At 37.9% G+C, this 22,006-nt stretch overlaps 1 protein-coding gene across 2 annotated transcripts in view; it reads right to left on the reverse strand.

Moving 5' to 3' along the window:
- The window catches only part of LOC124605804 (serine-rich adhesin for platelets-like), a 378,387-nt gene that overhangs the window by 40,669 nt on the left and 315,712 nt on the right, over positions 1 to 22,006 (reverse strand). For both annotated transcript variants that reach the window (XM_047137707.1, XM_047137706.1), the window contains 4 exons: positions 20,507 to 20,686; positions 11,699 to 11,821; positions 4,818 to 4,907; positions 606 to 725 (listed from right to left, as the gene is read on the reverse strand). In XM_047137707.1, coding sequence (XP_046993663.1) covers positions 606 to 725; positions 4,818 to 4,907; positions 11,699 to 11,821; positions 20,507 to 20,686 — 513 coding nt within the window. The remainder of the gene's footprint in view (positions 1 to 605; positions 726 to 4,817; positions 4,908 to 11,698; positions 11,822 to 20,506; positions 20,687 to 22,006) is intronic.

Raw genomic sequence — 22,006 nt, forward strand, 5'->3', positions numbered from 1 at the left:
CATATTATCCATATGATGCTCTTTGTTGATGCCCACATCAGCTGAAGACAGAGTCATTCTCTACCAGAAAAATAGCTCTCCACTGCATATGCCTAAGGAAACAGATAACACCAGACTGAACATTCATAAAATTTGAGATTTATTTGGGAAAATCTGAAAAAGGACCTTTAAATAATGCTGACACCATACCAGTAGACAGAGTCTTCGAAGAAAGACTGGAAGTGTCTTGAGAAATTACATGTGGGTTCTTTTAGTATTTCTTCAAATCTGAGTCAGGCTCGCAGGCTGCTTAGGAGCTTACTGCAGTTTCATCTGCATGCAAGAAGAAAATGTTGATGAAAGCAAGAGGAAAATATAGTGATGAAAGAGAAACGGCAGCACAATGAAGAATTGTAACAAGGTTACACAACCTTTTCACATGATTTGAAGCTTTTTGCTCAAACCAACTCATATTTCCATTAGTACTGAGTAATATGACTGTTATATATATTGTAGATGGTAGCCAGAGTTTGCAGAATGAAAGAAGATTCTTAGTACTACTACAATGCTAAGTAGAACACATTAATTAGTTACTGTATTAATTGAAAGTTGACCATTATACAAACCTCAACAGTGTATCCACTACTGTCTGTTTCTTTTTTAGAATCACTGTTATCTGTATCATTGACACCCTGTGTAGAGCCTGCAAACATCTTCTGATGTACTAGTTTGAATTCCTCCATAAGCTGTAGAGACAAATACAGGGCAGCATTTAAATATACTATAGATCATATTCTATTGCAGATTTATAGGAATATTATGCAGACATGACAAATTATAATACACTGATTACCTTTTATGTATATATTCAAAGAAACCCCATACCTGGTCCAAGGTAACAATACTACGAAATACAGGTACAATACATTTCATTTTGTTGCACATATAGATTTTATATTTTTTCAGTGATAAATTTAAATAACAGTATACATTTTTTTCTTTCATATTCTTATTCAACTTCTATAATTTTAGTAAAATATAATAATTTATGTTAATTATGAGACAGAAAATAAAGAAAAGTACAGAATTTATTTTCAGACTAATGCTAAAAATAATTCTACAGCAGCATGGGATAAACAATAATTTTTCTCAAACATTTGTATTGTGCAACACTATTGTAGCTTTCAGAACCCTTCCTTGAGGAGGGGAGAGGGATGGGTTTGGGAAGGTTAAGAAAGATATGGTAGGTTACACAGAGCCCACTGAGACTCTCATCCTGGAGGCGGCATGAATTGTACTTTCTTTTTAAGCTTCCCAACCCATCCCTCTCCTCCCCAAGGAAGGAACTAGTAGTTCTAAAAGCTAGGATAGTGTTGTCACTTTTATAAGTGTACATCAGCAGTACAACACATTTCACCTCCTGAAGGTAAGAGCTGGCTAGCAGTTCTGCCCAATTTATAGTTTTATTGACTGAATCTTTCTTTGGTACAATTAATATTGTAAAAACATACATAAGACCAGAGAAGAGTCTTTTAGGCAATACACAAAGTGACTGCACTTCCAATGCCTCACAATCAGTCATCTTATACAAACAAATGTTTGGATGCATATATAGCCCCACCTGCTAACACTTAAAGCAGTTACCCAATTTTGAGGAAAGGGAGGGCATTAATTTTGTGGCAAGCAACAGCTCAAAACTCGTGCCTGGTGCAGACATTAAGCAGACATTCAAAAATGTTGTCTGTGACTTTCAATGAGATGATGCTACATCGTCACAGAATTCCTACATCCTACACTGCTACTGATGAAACTGCACTATTTGGCTAGCATTGCACCAGCTAACATTTGTGAGGAATAGCAGCCCGCAGATAAAAGACTAAGGTACTAACACCTCTATCCAGTGTGCCAATGTTACTGTATCATATGGATGTTTGCTCTTTTGTTGTGGGTTTAATAAATTCACTTTATTGCTACATTCGAAAATCTAAAGCTGCCAAAATAATTTGCTGGTGCGTATTATACTCTTGCACTTAGCATATAAATGTCATTCGTGGAATTAATATATGAATGTTCATGATGTAATTAATGTTTTAATGTGGCTATATGAATTGATTAAGTATTAATTAAAACATAGGCAGTTGCTTGCATTCAGGTGCCTGTACCAAGCTAGTCTGACACCCTGAGTCATATACAATAAAGGAAGAAAGATTAGGGTTCAATGCCCCATTTATCTTATGATCATACAAATGGAGCATAAGCTTATATTGGGAAAACCAACTGCTTTTGCCCTTTTACAGGAACCATCCTCCAATTTAGAGAAATTACAGAAAGCATATGTCTGTATGGGCAGACAGGGATAAATGTGCAACATCACAATGTCTGATATGCACTGTAATCAAAATGAGGTAAACAACATTTGCAAATCACCACTTATCAGCTATGATGGGTCAGTCTAATCAAGCAGTCTCCTACAGATTACATTTTTGTCCCTATCCACTGTGTTCACTCCTGTCTTCCAATAAAGGTTGTACAGCTTGACATGTATACAAAATAAAGAACTAAGCATGCATACAGGACTCTCTTGCAAAAATCTGCCCAAGTAAATCTTTTAATATTTCTGGTATCAAATAAATTAGAAAAATACTACTAAATTAGTCTGTTCTCAAAAATATGTGCAGTGCACAATCAAAATTTAACTGAATTTTTGTGTGAATTTAAGTTCTGTTCCAAAAACAATCTGATCTGTAAGAATCAGTCAGTTATTGACATACATGAGATGTATGATGTACGAGACAGGCAAAATACCCTCACATTTCAAGAAGAATGTCGTAGTATCAATTCCAAACAAAGCAGTTGCTGACAGGTGTAAAAATTACTGAACAATCAGGTTAATAAATCATGACTGCAAAATTCTAACACTAATTCTCTACGGTTAATAAATCATGACTGCAAAATACTAACACTAATTCTCTACAGAAGAATGGGAAAACTGGTAGAAGCAAATCTTGGAGAATATCAGTTTGGATTAAATGGTTCAAATGGCTCTGAGCACTATGGGACTCAACTGCTGTGGTCATTAGTCCCCTAGAACTTAGAACTACTTAAACCTAACTAACCTAAGGACATCACACATGTCCATGCCCGAGGCAGGATTCGAACCTGCGACCATAGCAGTCGCACGGTTCCGGACTGCGCGCCTAGAACCGCGAGACCACCGCGGCCGGCTCAGTTTGGATTCCAGAGAAATGTAGGAACATGCGAGGCAATACTGACCCTACGATTTATCTTAGAAGATGGGTTAAAGAAAGGCAAACCTACATTTATATCATTTGTGGACTTAGAGAAAGCTCTTGACAATGTTGATTGGAATGCTCTCTTTGAAATTCTGAACTGAGCAGGGGTAAAATACAGGGATACAAACACTTCTTACAACTTACACAGAAACCAGATGGCAGTTATAAGGGGCAAGTGGCATGAAAGGGAAGCAATGACTGACAAAGGAGTGAGACAGGGTTGCAGCCTATCCCCAACATTGTTCAATATGTATATTGAACAAGCAGTAAAGGAAACAAAAAAATTGGAGCAGGAATTAAAATTCATGGAGAAGAAATAAATACTTTTGAGATTTGCTGATGACATTGTAATTCTATCAGATACAGCAAGGACTTGGAAGAGCAATTGAACAGAATGGACAGTGCCTTGAAAGAAAGATATAAAATGAACATCAATTAAAGAAAAACAACAAGGATAATGGAATGCAGTCAAATTAAATCAAGTACTAAGAGAATTTGTTTGGAAAAGGAGTCACTTTAAGTAGTAGATGAGTTTTGTTGTTTGGGCAGCAAAATAATTGAAGGTGGCTGAAGTAGAGAGGATATAAAATGTAGACAGCCAAAGGTAAATAAAGCATTTCCGAAAAGAAATTTGTTAACATCAAGTATACATGTAAGTGTCAGGAAGCCCTTTCTGAAAGTATTTCAATGGAGTGTAGCCATGTATGGAAGTGAAACATGGACAATGAACAGTTTAGAGAAAAAGAGAATAGAAGCTTTTGAAATTTGGTGCTAAAAAAGAATGCTGAAGGTAGGATGAGTTGATCACATAGCTAATGAGGAGGTAGTGAACATAATTGGGGAGACAACAAATTTGTGACACAACGTGACCAAAGGAAGGGATCGGTTGATAGGACACATTCTGAGACATCAAGGGATCAATAATTTAGTACTGGTGGGAAGTGTGGGTGATAAAAATCACAGAGAGTGACCTAGAGATGTATACATTAAGCACATTCAGAAAGAAGTAGGTTGCAGCAGTTATTCGGAGATGAAGTGGCTCGCACAAGATTGAGTGGCATGGAGAGCTGCATCAAGCCAGTCTACAGAATGAAGAACACAACACATGTATTCAATCTTTAATACATGATAGTCAGCAGATAACTGGAATTACATCACAAATATTACAAGATTCAGAGTCATACTGAAGAAGTGAAGTGTCTGTGCAGAGTCCATGCTGTGTGAGTAGAGAGAACAGGAGAGAGAAGGAGACCACAGACCAATTACTGCAATGTGTTTTGTGTCCTGCCACAAGCATAATGGAGGACCTCCTTCCAGGAACACAGGAGGAACATGAAATGACAAGGTTGTTTTCAAAGAAAAAAGTCCATTTTAATTTATGTTAGTTTTGTTTTCATCATAAATGATTGTATTTACTTTAATTCAGTCTTAATTTGCACCTATCATGATAACAAAAATTCCTATACCTGCTGTTTATAAACTTTGACTGTTTCATACAGTTGGATTGTTATCAAACATATAAAATGTTAGAAAATAGCCACTAACCTGTTCATGTTGTTGTCGCTTTTCAATACTGATTGATGGTTTATTATTTCTTTTGAGTTCCTGGGAGCAAAAATCTTCCACTTTCCTTTGCTGTAAAAGAAAGATTATGATTAGGAACCAGTCTTTTTAAAATGAAGAAAGAGTAGCATTCACTTCACTTATTTACCAGTACTTTACACACAATGTTTTGACTGTGATTTTTTTTCTATTACTCACAAAGCAATAAAATAAACTGGCACAAAGTTTGGATTTCTGTGTTGTGTGTGTGTTGTGTGTGTGTGTGTGTGTGTGAGCATACGCATGCGTGAGAGAGAAAAAGAAAGAGAGAGATTTAGGTTCAGTCATTCTACTAGAAGCCCAAGTTACTGTCAATTCTGGCACCGCCATGTCAGAAAATTGATCTATTTCAACTACAGATCAGTGGGGACTTATTGCAGAGTATTTTCACATGAAGGATGCAGTATCAATATTTTCAACATTCATTCATGAGCATGTAGCATGAGCTTATTTAAATAACTATGAATATTTACTGTGGGTTAGAAATGAATTTATTGACTTATTTCATTTTCACTACTAAAAGCCAGAGATACAATACTTGAAGGTATAAATTACCTACACTATCTTATTCTGACAACTGAAAGCATTAAGTTTCTACCATCCTGCTATACAGCTGTGCCACTGCAGGGTGCATGTGATCATGACTTTCACAGAGTAACCAATATTTTGAGGGAACTGTTCAGTCAAAAAATTTGAGATGTTCACTTCATGAGGAAAAGGCTCAGTTAAAAATAGATAATTTCAGCACTTCTAGTCTCATATCACTAACGTAACCCAAACATATAGGTTTTCATTGAGAAATGTAACTAATGACATTTCATGTCTCATGACCTTCATAGGTAACTGTGTAAAACATGTGGCTAATATAGCAAAATTATTTTTAAAATCAGTTACGTTTATTTCCTATGGAGACTAAATAATTTTTTTTGGTGGAGTTATGCTGTGCTGCATTGCACTTGCAGCTGCTGACACAACTGTAGCATATCCAGTGGCATATTTATCTATATGATAAGTATTCCATGCCGTTGTCTGCGGTATGAAAATTTTATTCTCAAAACAGCATTTAGGATCTCTTACTGGTAGCAATATGTTAACATCAGTTTAAAGAAAGAGTGAGTATAGACAGGTTTAATAATGTTCAAAATGTGCATTTTTTTTATTCTAAAATGAACAAGTGGTTCATTCTACGGAAAATCCAGGATGGATTGCAACAATACCAGAGAAGGAAAGTTGCTGCTCATCATATAGCGGAGATGCTGAGTCGTGATAGGCACAATAAAAAGATTCACACAATTAAAGCTATCAGCCATTAAGGCCTTTGTCAGCAGTAGACACACACACCCACACACACACACCCACACACACACACACACACACACATAAACGAAACTTGCACACATGTCTGCAGTCTCAGAGAGCTGAGACCACACTGGAAAAAGCACCACCAGTGCATGATGGGACTGGCGACTGGGTGGGGGTAAGGAGGAGGCTGGAGCGGAGAGGGGGAGGGATAGTATGGTGGGAGTGGCAGACAGTCAAGTGTTGCAGTTTAGACGGAGGGTAGGAGAGAAGGTGCCATCTGAGGCATGGGAAAACAATCAGGTGTTGTTCTGAAGTTAAGCTGATGATAGACACTACAAGGGTGCCATCTATTGTTCTTCTTAGGAATTATATGGAATGGAGAGGCCCAGCTACTATTTGAAGGAGATAGATCTCTTGTGCTAACATAAAGAGAAGTCTTGCTTTGCAGTCTTTAGTTTCTTTGGATACAGACAATGAGGCCATGCATGAACTGGTGGTCCTGGCATAATGACAATGTAATGCACCACTGAGTGTCTTACCAGTGCTGGCTAGGCAATTGACAGGTGACTTCAGGGAAATGGCAAAGCATGCTGTTGTATGGTGAACCACTTTGATGCCAGCAACACAGTTGGCATTGCATAGAGGCACATATTATATAATCCAGCAGGCATCGATTGCAAAGATTTGGGAGAAGAATGTAAAAAGATAAGATGACCTATCCAATAGCTGGGTACAGCATATTGGCAAATGATCTCCATACAAATTCTTGTGAAATATTGAAATTTAGGTGTAAGCTGATGTAGCCATAAGTCTTGACGGAAGATCCATTTGAGTACACAGGTGACTGCCATCAATATTCCATCACAGAAGATGAGAATAAGAGTAAACTGAGAGATCAGAACTGGTATTAATGAGAAATTGCAGCTCAGTAGTGTTTGTTATGAAGAGTTGACAGCTGTCTGGTTTGAAATCAGTAACCATTGCTACTGGTTTCAGTGACTTTTCCCTTGTCACAGGGTGCTCACCACAGCCAAGTTTCAGCTCCAATTTTTTTGTGATACCAACAAATATTCTCCCTGGTGAGTACAAACACTTGTTTCTGCTGGAAGAATGTTGCCATTGTGACACACATGTAGGGTGCTGCATCTGTCGAGCCACAGATTACTTACAACATTTAAGTTACTTATGCTTTCAGAGAAGTTTCTGTCTTGTTGGAGGCAGTTGTCATACTATTGATGGATACATCTTGAATTTTCAGCCAGCAGTTTGAGTGAGAGTATCGAGATCACCAGCACAAACTGTGAGTATTTTCTTTGCATTAGCAGGTGAGTGCAACAACCAAATATTCCACAGAATATCACTGTCAAACACATTGCCTGTGAACATGCAAAAATGATGAAGTAGTTGAGATAGCATGCAGTCCCTGTTTTCTGCAGTGTGGGGTAATTTTTCAAATTGCTTAGCTTCAACTAGGCCAAGTGTGCTACAAGTGAATGTTTGATAGAGGTGTGTTTTTCAGTACTTTGAAGTGAAGCTAGGATGTCTTGTACTTCCACAGCCATTTGCTCATTATTTGCAGCCACCACATAACTGTATTTAGTTTTGTTCAAGTTGATGTGGGCCAAGACAAATTGGCTCTCATGTTGGGTGAACCACAGTACTGAATTATCCAGTGGTTTCACCACAATTGAACTAAGGATCATGTTTGATGCTAGTAAGTCAACACCTGTCATGATATGCATTGATTACATGATGCAGTGGTCACTTTATTCTGCACAGCATCCTTGACACAAAAATTTATGTATGATGCATTTTACTGCTCAGGTGCGAACTCTATTTTTCTGAGTTGTGACGCAATCATTCCGATGCCTCATTCAGAAAGTCAGGATCTTCAGATCTCATGTGTAAACAAAATTTATTTAAACATTTAACTTAACAGTTAATTCCACCTAATAATCACAATCCCAAAGCTGTTGAGAACATTTATATCTATACTTCGTTTTTAGCTCAGAGACAGCATGGAGAATCAGAGTTTACACTTGACACATGAAATATTTAGCAGATGATTCATTGTTCATATCACTGTCCACATGTTGTCTTCTGTCTTTTGCATGTTCATCACTGTATTCATCTTCACTCACTGTCACATTGTCAGGAGGTGCTGGTACCAGTAATTCTTCACTACAGTGCACACAGAAGTCTTACAGAAGATGGGGAATTTGGTTATTGCACAACTGTTTTGTGTTGTTTTTGTTGATGATTCCAAATATTTCTGTCAGACAGAAAGAACTGTCTGTAGTGAGATTTATTGGTTCTCTCCAAATCACTGAAATAGCAACGATCATGTGATGTGATCTTCCTAACCAGTCTGTCAGAAATTTAACACTCATCAAAGAGTGTATGTGGAAGTCTCATTTCTTTTCTTGGCCACCAACCTTACATCAAAAATTAATTTTGTAGCTCTTATTTGCTACAAAATTAAGTTTCTATTTCAAAACTAACTCTCCTCAGATGTAATAAATATAATTTATTCTGCTTACAGAGGTACATAGCATTTCTTTTGAATTAATAAAAACCAAGTTTGTTCACGAACTTAGAATAACAAACAGTCACTTACTACAATTGTTGTTATAACTCTAAATACAGAGTCACAAGTGGCAACTAATGTAACGCAACACAATCTGACACACTGCAGCATGACTATTCGGCAATGTTGCTAAACCTCTGTCATTTCCGGGAAGTTTCTTTCTGAACCAAGGGTCACACATGAGAATTCCTTGTAAGTAATTCAACCAATTTTAGAGAAGACATCGGCAGTACAACTAAACCAAAGCACAGAAGAATACCCAAAGTCTGATGTTTTCAAGAATTATGATACACAGAGCAAAGCATGTCAAAGAACTTTGGTCTGATGGATAAAAACTGATTTAATTTTCAATCACAGGTCCCATAACTGCGATAAGACATGACAAAAATGCTGTCTATCAGTGTTAAAGGTGTCTTGTCTTTGTCAGATGTTATCATACATTATGAATGACTGCAGAGGGTATTTACTATGTTTTACTTAAGTCCTGAAGTTGTGATGCCTCTGCCACAAATTACATTCTAGTGTGAGCCAGTTGGTGAACCCACAGATCCACTGCTCTGGTGGCACCACTGCTCTGGTGGCACTATAACAATGTCATGATAAATTTCTCCCACAAAACAACTGTGTCCAAAATTTCTACCAGTAATACACTAAAATTGTTTCTTTTTGGTAACTATATCTACAGCATATAAATATTTTTAGTGAAAATGATGCTCTTACCTGTATTAACACAGTTTCTAACAGTAGCTGGTAAATTCAAGCAATGTTAAATGTCTTTGTTCTTAACTGTAGGTGTATATGTTATGAGAAGGAAAGTTGCTACTCACCATATTGCAGAGATGCTGAGTTGCAGATAGGCACGACAAAAAGACTCTCACAATCATAGCTTTTGGCTTCATCAGCAATAGACACACACACACACACACACACACACACACACACACACACACACACACACACGCGCGCGCGCGCGCGTGTGTGTGTGTGTGTGTGTGTGTGTGTCTATTGTTGACGAAGGCCTTAATGGCCAAAAGCTATAATTGTGTGAGTCTTTTTGTTGAGCCTATCTGCGACTCAGCATCTTTGTTTTATGGTGAGCAGCAACTTCCCTTCTCATAGTTATAAGATATGTGATTATCAGTGTGTCTCATCATAACAAAGAAAATGCATGCCATGATATTGGATACTCGCATTGGTCTCTCTGCCTTTACTGTATAAACACAATCAAGGACAATTCAGGTGCATACTACTGCTCAGTTTCTTGATCAAATTTATGCACTGAAGTTGCATCAACAGTTACAATGCTGAATACTCGCTTTGCCATGCTAGAGTTACAGCTGTGCAAGAATTGCTTGATTTTTCTGGTAATGGGTAGGGTACTACAGTATTGAGGGACCACAAATTTTCATGCCATTGCAACTCTCAAGTAAGAAGTTGGAATAACTTACAATCAGATTCCAAGAATACACTTTTGGCAGCTGCAGTGAACAAAATGAAAATGCAATATTCAGTCTAAACAATGGAAAAATGGCATTAGCTGCCATTGGGTATTGATTTAAACCAATGAAGAAAGCTGAAAATTTGTGGCAGACCGGGCTTTGAACTGCTGTTTCTTGCTTACTAGGTGGATGCACTGACCACTGTGCCCTCTGGACACAGTGATCATCACAACTGCACAGACTACCCTAGCATGCCCCTTGCCTATTATTCTCATTACATGCAGAATTTTGCCAATTCCTGTAAGAATCCAATTGTGGTGTGTATCCACAATGAAGTGATCATTGGTCATCCTTGCCTTAATTATATACACAGTATCTGTCTTTCCCCAGTGATTTAGATCAATATGCACTGGCAACAAATGTCATTAATTCCTTTCTATCTTGATTCATAGTGGCTGCAGGATTAAAATGGCGTTGGTTTCAATCTGTTGAATCAAAAACAGAATGGTCAACAAAAGAAGACAAGTGCCCTCCCTGTCATGTGATACATTAGGAGTAAAGGTAACAACTCATCAAATAGTAAAAGAGTTGAGTTGTGGAAAGGTACATAAATCAGACTGAAAATTATTTTCTTCATAACTGGCTCCACACCATCATGTTCTGGTCAAACAGTGACAAAAGGTCTTCATTCAACAAGACTGGAAACTTTGCTAACTTCCAGACAAATCCTTCTGAATGCACAGTGCATTCAGCTGGTAAAATGTAACCAGCCATAAAGCAATCTCAAAAAACAATTCATCCTCGAACTAGCAAAGTTTTCAATCTTGTTTAGTGTCTTTTGCTGTCTCTGTGTCTCCACTATTTGGTGAATTTCTAAATTTACTGCTAAAAACGTGTTTTGTAATTATTACAGTCTGAAACTTGTGAAGAGAGCAATGTCAGCTCATATAAGGTTCACCTTTTTGATATTTTAGTGTGAAGCACATAATGACACTTAGCACCCACACCTATCTAATCCACTGTTTCCTGAAAGCTTCAGTAAATCTAAAAATACATAACACCATGACCATATTTTGTTAACTCTTCTTTTCCCACTTACATTGATGAGCTTAACAAAGCATTCATTGTCTGTAAATATGCGGAAAGTCTTATCCTCGTAGAGTAATGCTAGCACTCAAATAGTGTGTTATGCTATATAATCTGCTATTTTCATAACAATGTGTGTACAAACAATTTTTATTTAACTCTCTCAAGTAATGAATACCCTTCAAAATCATCAAGAATATACTACCAATCACAGAAATTATTTTATAATTTGAGTGAAAGGCACACTCCTCCACCTCTCTCCTGATCTCTGTCTATTCCATTATGAGACTGAACTAGTATGATTTACCTTGACATTGCTTTTAGTTTAGGCAACATTTCTTTATGAAATTCCTAGATTATTAGTAATTTTTTTAAAAACATGAATTGCATATACACTTTAGTAATAATACCTGTAATCGCCGCTGTAGTTCTTCACTAATAGCACTAGACAGGCTGGTGGCACTCATATTACTACTCAGACTGGCACATGAGCTACTTGAAGTGCTCTTCTTTAAAAGTGGCTGACACCTGACCTGTAAAATTAGAACAATGTAGAATAATACTCACAATAGTTTGTTGCCAGTGCTCTATAATCATTGCAAACATTGTATAGACCGTGAACAAGATGTCCCATCCACTCCACCCCCCACCCCCAGGTTTATGAAGCCAAGTTCCGGATGGATGTCATTGAAATAATTTTAAATACACAAAAATGCATAACAATAATGTTCACCAAATGAATTTACTGTCATGATATAAATTTGAAAGGATATACAAATTTGAATATGGTGCATGTCTGAAGGGCATTGAGCCCCATGTATGCCTCTGACGTGATTTAGAAAAAATCCCATCCCCACAGCGCAGTCTGGATCAGTTTTGAGATTTTCAACCTTCTCACTAATTAACAGATCTTGAACATTTGAATGATGTGTTCTGCTTTAAATGGAAGAATAAGATCACATGAAAGCGTACTTACTTGCAGACAAATGAGGGTTTGGTAAAAAAATGTGAATGCACATAAATTCTTAATCAAAATAAAACTTATCTAATGCTTGGTGAAAATCATGTACTGTAGACTTATGCACAAAACCTATACTATCATTTACATGATGTGATGTAGATGAAATAAAGAAAACCCAAATCAAGATGTCACCAAATGAGACATAATGGAAAATACCCTGATTATAAATTTTCATTTATATTGCTGAGCTGCTGTATTTACAATAATGAATAAATATGAATGGAAATAACCATTTTTTCCATGCATTTGATTAAGTTAGAAGACAAATATTTTTTTAACAACTGGGGATGATTTTCAAGAGGTGTGCATTTAGTCATTCATTCATCATGTTGTGTGGATTCTATCAATAAGGAGAACCTACAGGATGTGGAAAGAGCAAAAGTCTACATTAACAAAAGTCAAGAAAAACACAGATACACTGTATGAACAATAAACTAACAATATAGTACTTAATACTATTTGTGCTTATGCCAGCTAAATACAATTAAAAAATCAGAAGGGAAGATACTACTTAGAAAAAGATACTGCTTCCTCAGTAATATCAAACAGCTGCTGTTTATCTTACATCAGAAGCTTAATATTTACTTCATTGTGATGCTGTTTTTCAAATAAAATTATTATCTACATTTGTAACAATACAGACCTGTTCACAATACACTACTACTTCTCAAGTAGCTTTGAAACTGAACATTGCAACTTGTCGGTAGTTAACAGAAATTTTCAATTGTTGAAGCTAAATAATCAGATAATTTGTGGAAAGCTTTAAGTTGCTTTTAAACTTGCTGGGATTCCAAAAGTCTTGCTCTTGTATATTGGTGCTTTCTGAATATATTTGCACCAAAGTACTTCTACAGGAACACTATTTTTGTGTTTTGTATTGTGATTGTGGAAATCACAATTCAGCTGAAATGGTTTTTTTTATTATCAGCAACAAAAATTATGGAATGAATATACTGAGAAGTGAGTGTAAGGATTCCAGGTCTTACTTTATGGTAGATGGGTGCTTTCTGAATATATTTGCACCTAAGTACATCTACAGGAACATAACTTTTCTGTCTTATATTATGATTGTGGAAATAACAGTTCAGCTTAAATGATTTTCATTTATTATCAGCAACAAAAATTATGGAGTGTATTACTGGAAGTGAGTGTAAGGATTCCACTTCCTTGAAGACAATGCTTCATGTTACGTGGTTATCTACTTTGTGCAACATTCCTATTGCTTGCTTCTACTGAAGAAATACTTTATTTACTTTAGTTACACTGTACCAGGAGAAAACAATGTAAAACATCGGGGAGTGAAACATGTAAGAGTAGCCAATACCTTGTCTTTAGTCAACACAATGAGCAAGACTCTTAAGAGCAAAACATACAGAATTGAACTTCTTGATTAGTTAAACTATGTGCTGACTTCATTTCAACTTACTATCCACATGGACTTCAAAGAATCTTACACAGTGTTTCATTTAGTGTATGGTCATTAATGTGTACTTCTGGTTCTAGACCTTTTGTACTTGTTTGAAACTGTAGAATATCAGTCTTTGTGTGGTTAAGACTCAAGCTCTTTGCTTTGAACCAGTTTTAGACCCATACACCTTCTCATCTGAGCAATATGTGGTAAGGCTCTTTGGACCTTGCTTGTATCAGCAGTAAACATTACAGTTTTTGAGCTGTACCAAAGGCATTGGATGATTATTTATGTAGGTTAAGAAAAAGAATAGACCAAGCACCAATATTTATTGGGCCTTACATGCTATGTTCCCCCATTCAAACTTACAGTTTCATACGTGTGATACGATCTGTCATCATGAATTTATGCTTTCTGTTATGAAGATAAGTTTCTTCCAGTTCAAGAGGAATGTCATAACTTTTTTATGGTAGCCAAAGTGTGAGGCAAGTAGTAAATTTTGCTCAGAAAAATGAGCCAATATTCTATTACAAGTCACTCTCAAAAACTTTTGAAAAATTGAAAGGAGTGAAATGAGACTGTAATTAGAGGTGATTTGCTTATCCCCATTTCACTTGTAACTGTAAGTGCAATATATTTAAGTCTTTGAGGAAATATACACTAAAATCATATTTCAGTGGTGATGGAGACATCTATTATTATTAAAATTCTTATTTAAATGGTTTATGGTTGAGCTCAAACAAATAAAATTGAAAAAGGAAATTACTACTCCTAACTGACACTGGGTATATTCAAATCATAAGAGGATGCAGTAGTTCATCCATAAACCCATTGACGAAACTATATTGTCAATATTACATCATTATCTGAAAATTTGGTTCTCTCAATGTGCTTATGAGCTACCTTCTAGTTTCTTGTCTGAAGACAGACAGTGATGAGCGAAATCAATAATCTCGTTTAGAAGTTTTATGCACTTGTGTCAGATGATGAAATAATTTCATATCCTTGATTCTGCTCAGTTTTACCCATGCTTGCTCTAGGGGGAAACAATAAGCAAAGAGCTGTAGGAATATGTTTAAGAATGACTTAATATATGACTTGTAAAAATCTCCCCAAGACTCATCCTATAATTTTTCTCTCAACAGTATAATTACGTTGTTGTTTGTGGCTATTGATATAATACTTCTTTTCTATAATTTGATGTAATTAGTCAGCATATTTTATTCCAAACATTTTATGTCACAGTCAGATAAAACATTGTTCAGTTCTCGGTGTAAATCTTCTGTCTTCGGCAATCCGTCGGGAGCGCGCCTGTCAACGTCCTCCGCCGTGGACGCAAAAAGAAGGTTTACACCGAGAACCGAACATGGCTGCTGGGGGCGACCGCCATTCCCACCACAGCATGCACACCGCTGGTCCACCACAGCCACCAGAGGTCCAGTGGAGGGGGGCGACCGCGCATATAAATAGCCCGCTCTCCACGAATCTTGACACTTCACCAGAACATGGGTAGTATGACACTTCCAGAAACGTCGTGAGATATCAATGCTATTACCCGGCTGGAGACCCGAGAAACCTTCATCAATAGTTACTCCGGGAAAGCCTACAGTCACATATATGACACCTCTACGGGGAGGTAATAGTCTGCAGCTTAAAACAGCTGCAGAAAGAATGCACCAGGAAAGCAAAACTTGTCAGCACACTGGCTTTCCTACAACGCTGTCAAGATGGGAACATCTTGCCAAGGTTTGCGGTGATTCGACATCCAGTAAAATCTAAGAAGACCGACCGGACATTACGACGAGCAGGCATGGCCTTAGTAAGGGAGCGCATTCATTTCACTTGGAAAGGACTTGATAGGAATGCGCGCACCCTCCTCACATGCCACCTACAACTGGCAACGACATTACCAGCATATCTGTGGGAATGGGCCGACTGCAGCACGTACTCCAACAGTGAGAAACAAAAACGGGGCTCTACATCTAAACAAATCGGCAAATTCGGCAGACTAGCCGGGACTCAGACGACAAAAAAGGAGATGAATGTCACCAGAGCTGCGGTCAATTTGACTGGAAAAGAACTGGACACTGCCACAATAGCAGTCCTCAATAAAAGGACTGAATTTTGCCCCCCGTCCCCAGAACGACCCCAAAACAAGACATTATCAGCGGCGTGGAAGAAGCAATACGAGGGCTTCCAAAGGAAGAAGCAGAGGAAGTCAGACGGGAAACTTGCAGAATAATCAACAGATCTCGATTACCTAAAAATAACATATCTGCAGAAGAATGAGCAGCTCTCCTGTGCCTAAGAGATGACCCTGATATAACAATCCTACCAGCGGACAAAGGGAACCCTACAGTGCTATTAAGTACTGCCGAGTACCGGCAGAAAATAAACCTTCTGCTACAAGACGAGGCCTACAAGAGGCTGAAGAGGGATCCAACCCCAACGATGAGTAGAAAGACGATAGCTCTGCTGAAGAAATCTGACCTACCTGAGCTAATGAAGAAGCGGCTGTGCCCCAGAGCGCCAGCGATACCACACCTCTATGGACTCCCCAAGATCCATAAGGAAGGGATACCTCTGAGACCAACTGTGGACTCCATCAATTCTCACAGTTACAAACTTGCTAAATACCTAGCGACACTGCTCAGAGCCCTTGTGGGACACTGCAGCCACCATGTGAGAAACTCAGCCGAATTCATAAAAATACTCAGGGACTTGCGACTACACAGGGGGGACCTATTTGTGAGCTTCGATGTGACGTCGCTCTTCACAAAAGTGCCCCTTCAACTACTCCTTGGCACTTTTAGCCCAGCACTTTGAACCACAAACAGTCAGCCTCTTCGAACATGCACTAACAACCACCTACTTTCAGTGCAATGATGAATTCTTCAAGCAGATCGACGGTGTGGCCATGGGCACCCATTGGCTCCTGCGATTGCAAACCTGTATATGGAACATTTTGAGGAGGTGGCCCTTCAAACTGCCAGACAGAAACCGAAGCACTTCTTCTGCTATGTCGACGACACTTTGGTTGTGTGGGGACACGGCAAACAGGCACTATATGAGTTTCTTGAACACCTGAACAGCATCCATCCAAACATCAAATTTACAATGGAAATGGACGAAAATGGATGCCTCCCCTTCCTTGATATTTTAATTAAGAGGGAGGCAGATGGTTCACTAGGCCATGCAGTACATAGGAAGAAGACACACACAGACCTATACCTTCATGCAACAAGCTGCCGCCATCCAGCACAAAGACAAACACTACTGACCACCCTGGTACATAGGGCGCACACCGTCTGTGACAAAGAGAGCCTACCATCTGAGCTGAAACACCTGAGGGAAGTCTTTCGCCAAAATAGCTACAGTGAAACGCAGATCAACAGGGCGCTTAAAAGGGAGAAGGAAGCAGTGAGAACCCCAGAAGAAGATGATGATGAAGAAGAAGAAGAAGACAAACGACTGGCATTCCTTCCGTACGTGGGTCCGCTCTCGGCCAAAATTGCACAACTTCTGGGCAAATGCAATATCAAAACCATTCTCCGACCACCACCAAAGACGAGGGAGCTCCTAGGTTCTGCCAAAGATGCGCTGAACCTTAACACACCAGGAGTGTACAGCATACCATGCAAATGTGAAAAACAATACATTGGGCAAACACAGTGCTGCATATCTAAATGCTGCGAAGAACGTATCAGATGTGTGCGACCAGGTCACACAGAAAAATCAGCCATAACAGAACACAGCGTAAATGAAGAACACACCTTCAACTTCGAAAACACGAAGGTACTGCGCCGAGCATCTGACTTCTGGGAAAGTGTTATCAAAGAATCCACAGAAATAAGGATTCGCGACAATCTGGTCAACAGAGATGAGGGATACCAACTCAGTGCAGCATGGAACCCTGCGATAGTGGCAATCCGTCGGGAACACGCCCGTCAACGTCTTCCGCTGCGGACACAGACAGAAGGCTTACACCGAGAACCGAACACAGTCACTGGAGGCGACTGCCATCCGCACCACCGTGTGCATGCCGCTGGTCCACTGCAGCCATCAGGTCCAGCGGAGGGGGGCGACCACGCATATAAATACCCCGCTGTCCACGAATCTCGACACTTCGCCAGAAGATGGGTAGTATGACACTTCCCGAAACGTTGCGAGATATCAACGCTATCACCCGGCTGGAGACCCGAGAAACTTTCATCAACAAGTTTTCAGTTAAGGGGAAACTAATGGAGGCATGTAAATTATCAGTAGCACTAGCTGGCATGTTTTCTACGCCAGAATTATGGCACAGCATTCAAAAAACTGTTCAGTACAGTAACAAGTAACCGTAAGGGACAGGGACTTGTTCAATTCAGGGGATATATGCAGACAGGGAAAAAAATTCCATATTTCCCAGTTAAAAATACACTTTTTTTGGTGAAAATACACATTTTTCTGGCTGAAAATACACTTTCTCTGTGTTAAGTGACAGTGTACTTGACCTCAGAACTATAAAACTTACCAGTCCTTTGTATGGTAAATGTTTTATACATTAGCGTAGAACTTCTCGGCACTTTAGGAATCAAAACCCAGCAAAAAAAAAAAAAAATGCATTTTGGAAAGATCTTTGATAGCCAGCAACATTAATGCTGTATATTTTCATGTTACAAAAGTATAAATACAAATTCCACCAAACACAGCATGTTAGTTTCCGAAGCAGTGAAATCGAGTTTGCGATATGCTTTTGTCAGCCAATCATAGCTCAAGTCATGTTACCTCACCAGCAAATAACAGCAGATACTCAGAGCATTGGACAAGTGATGCAGTCAGCCATCGCTGTTAAGTAGTGCAAACACGCAAACAGGAAAAGTTCATAGTTTGGATTAATGCACATATAGTATGGTTACAAGAAAAGAAAAGCTTTCACATACAATATTGGTCTTTTTTGGTTGTGTTACCCTTTAAGGTACATCAAACGCAAATATGCCAATAAAATTTTAAATGATGATCTAAATATCTGGCCTTCTGGGCCCTAAATTTTTCTAAGTGGCTGGTCTTCAAAGTGTTACGCTTTGAATGAGAGTCAAATGCTCTGTATTTAAGAAATTCATCACACATTCAGAAGGGTAACACAATTCATCTTGTGTAAAAGGAAATTTACTTTGAAAGTAATGTTTTTCAAACCACTATTCATAAAATTTTCCAATGGCCTGTTAGAAAATGTGAACAATTATGACACCATGTTCATCAAAACTGTTCTGAAGTAGTGGGCTAAAGTAAAATTCTTTATTGGAGTATCAGTTCTTACGATTTGAAACTACAAAAATTTAATTTGAAACTAAAACTACGAAAAATTCCCAGAATTTTAAAACATTCTAGGGTTTTTCCCAGTTTTATCCCAGATGAAAAGATTACCGGGTTTCGCCCAGGTTTCCTGGGGTGTATACACCCTGTCAATTGCACTGATTTGCATATAATTTTCCAAAAACCACAACACAACTGCCTTTCACTTTTCTATGGATATTAGGGAGCATCCTTCTTACTGATGAGGGTTCTGAGATTTTGAAGGAAGGTACTGAACAAGTGTTCTTTAATATACGTGACACTGTCCTTGCTGCAGTATGGCACTGTGCTAATAGCTGTTTGGAATAACTATATTTGCTCTGCAGTTATATTTTGTGGGCTAATTTCCCTTAAAAATGCCTAGGAAAAATAATTGGAAAGCACTTAAATGGGATGGATACTGCATTGGTCAGACTGGACACACTTGATAGTTAGCCCCTTAATAACCTCTTATCACAAGCATTTAGATGCAATCTATGCTGTGTGTGATACAACAGTCTTGCATCAGTCACACCATCACTCCAGAGCTATTTTTGAAGCTCTGAATTAAAATGTTTCACAACTGTTCATTCAGGACTTATCATACCACTCACAGATTGACATGATCTTCACATTAGTGAGAGAAGTATTCTCAATATCATGTATGATGTCATCCTCAATTGTATAACTGAAGTTACAGTCCACACTGGTGTTTGCACCACCAGTTAGTATGTTTTTGTTTTCTACATCCTGAGCTCTGTACTTGACTCCAAAATGCTAGTTATCTGATAACCTTCTCCCAAATTACTTTGCACCAGTCCTAACAGTTCCCTCCCATGACTACTACCCAACAATAAGGCCTTCTTGGTATTCTGGACACCTTTCTGTCTAGCCTTAGCTTGCGTCTAATGGCCTTTACTGTTGAATAATATCTGAAATTGATGGGTTGTTCATATGCTTTTGTTGCTGGCCTTCAAAGTACTGAACCTATTGAAGATAGCTTGACTGAATGTATCAGACTTGCAAAATCTCCTAAACCTTTTCACTAATTTCAAGGCTTGATTGTAATCCTGTCCTCTAATTTAGCTCTAATATTAGTACTGCAAACTGCAACTGTGCTATCTGTTCTTGTGCTGTTCCCAAATCAGCTCAAAGTTTCACAAGTAGCTACTCTTCTTTCAGTATTATATGGTGTTGGTGACAATCACTGCATTTCCAAGAAAGGCCAGCATAATTCATCATGAAGATTGTATTCCAACATCCTAGATGCCAATAACACTGACAGTTCTCACCATGATTCCTATTCCTGGCAATCCTGAACATTTGTACACTTATCCATTTTGCTTCAAGTGTTTGATTAAAAATCTATTCTAAGGCTTATGAAGTGACTTTTTAATTCCCACAGCTCAATACAAAACACGGTCTTTCACATAAGTAACTGTCAAGAGACATAGCTTCGTAAAAAAAGCTTACCGTGTCACTTAGCAACAGTGGTGCTACTGGTGGGGCAGGTGGTGGTGGGCATATGGGCACTTGCTCTGTATCTTCATCAGGTGTTTCACTTTGATGGACTTCAACAATGACTGTTGTTACATCCTGATGCTGCTGCTGCAATTCTCTCCCAGCACATCTCTTTGCTGTAAGCTCAGTTCCCTGCAGTAGGCAAAGACTTCAAGTTATAACCTCTAGACAATGAAATGTTCTGGCTGTTCGTCTTAGTATAACAGTGAATTTTACATCATGAAATCAAGAGAACTCGATAGTCTGAGGACAATATCTTGTATAAAGTGGCAACAACAACATTTGTAAAATAATAAATCAAGGCACTGGTATTACTATTGTAATAAAAAAAAACTCTATTGCAGCAACTCTACTGAAAAATGTTTTGGTGGATGGAGAAACAATGGTGAATGTCCAAATAATTACTTGATTTAATGTTGTGTTGCATTTGAAACACATGAGCTTTGCACAACACACACTTCAAACCATACAAACATTTCTATATAAGGAATGCTAAATTCTTGCTATATGCATTTCTTGCCTGCACCAACCTGAAGATTTATTAGCTCAAACAGTTTACAAGAATGAAACTTAATATACACATGTTTCAATAAAATGATATTAATGTATAAAATGCATGTTTGAACCACCAGCTGTTTTTATTTTAAGCCCAAATATCTACCAGTTTCAGTCTTGGACTATCTTCACGGATGAGTGTTACAATGTTTTAAGCCACCACATTGCATTATTCATTACTTATAATGTGCAGTGCATGCCATGAATGTAAATACATGACAAATGACTTTAAAAGCAAACATACGAATACTAAATGCATACAGAGCAGCGCTCAGTACTGGAACAGGTAGATATTTGGGTTTAAATTAAAAACAGCTGATGGTTCAAATACGCATTTAATACATTACTTAATGGATGTTGACAGTCACCTTCCAAAAATGTTTAAAATGACTCACATTTAAGTGTTATGAAATAGTCTTAACATTAACTTTACTATTAAGCAAAACTTACATTACAGATAATAACAACAACCTCTACTAATTAAATTAGTATCCATATTTAAAGGATCTCATGTAATATTGTTCATATATTACTTTCCTTGTACCAATATTGTTGACGATATAAATTCTACCAAGTGTCCACAGCACATAACCAAATTTGTACCTGTATGTAAAATTTCACATATAGAAAAAACATGCAGTATTACTGCATTGCTTGATTTTTTTTAAATTGCATATACAACTCTTGTAAATAACTTAATTCACAGAGCCAAATAAAAATAAAATCAACTCCAAAATAAAGATCCTGGGGGACACAATCATGTTGTTTATCATTGTTACTATGTGAAGTTCAATTTATTATAGAAAGCAAAACAGAAACAGATTTGCATTCCAGTAATTTGCAATAATTATTAACATTGATTGGAATGAATAAACTCAGTTAAAAAAATTCAGTTGA

The sequence above is a fragment of the Schistocerca americana genome, chromosome 3 (genome assembly GCF_021461395.2).
Source record: "Schistocerca americana isolate TAMUIC-IGC-003095 chromosome 3, iqSchAmer2.1, whole genome shotgun sequence".
NCBI classification, from domain to species: domain Eukaryota; kingdom Metazoa; phylum Arthropoda; class Insecta; order Orthoptera; family Acrididae; genus Schistocerca; species Schistocerca americana.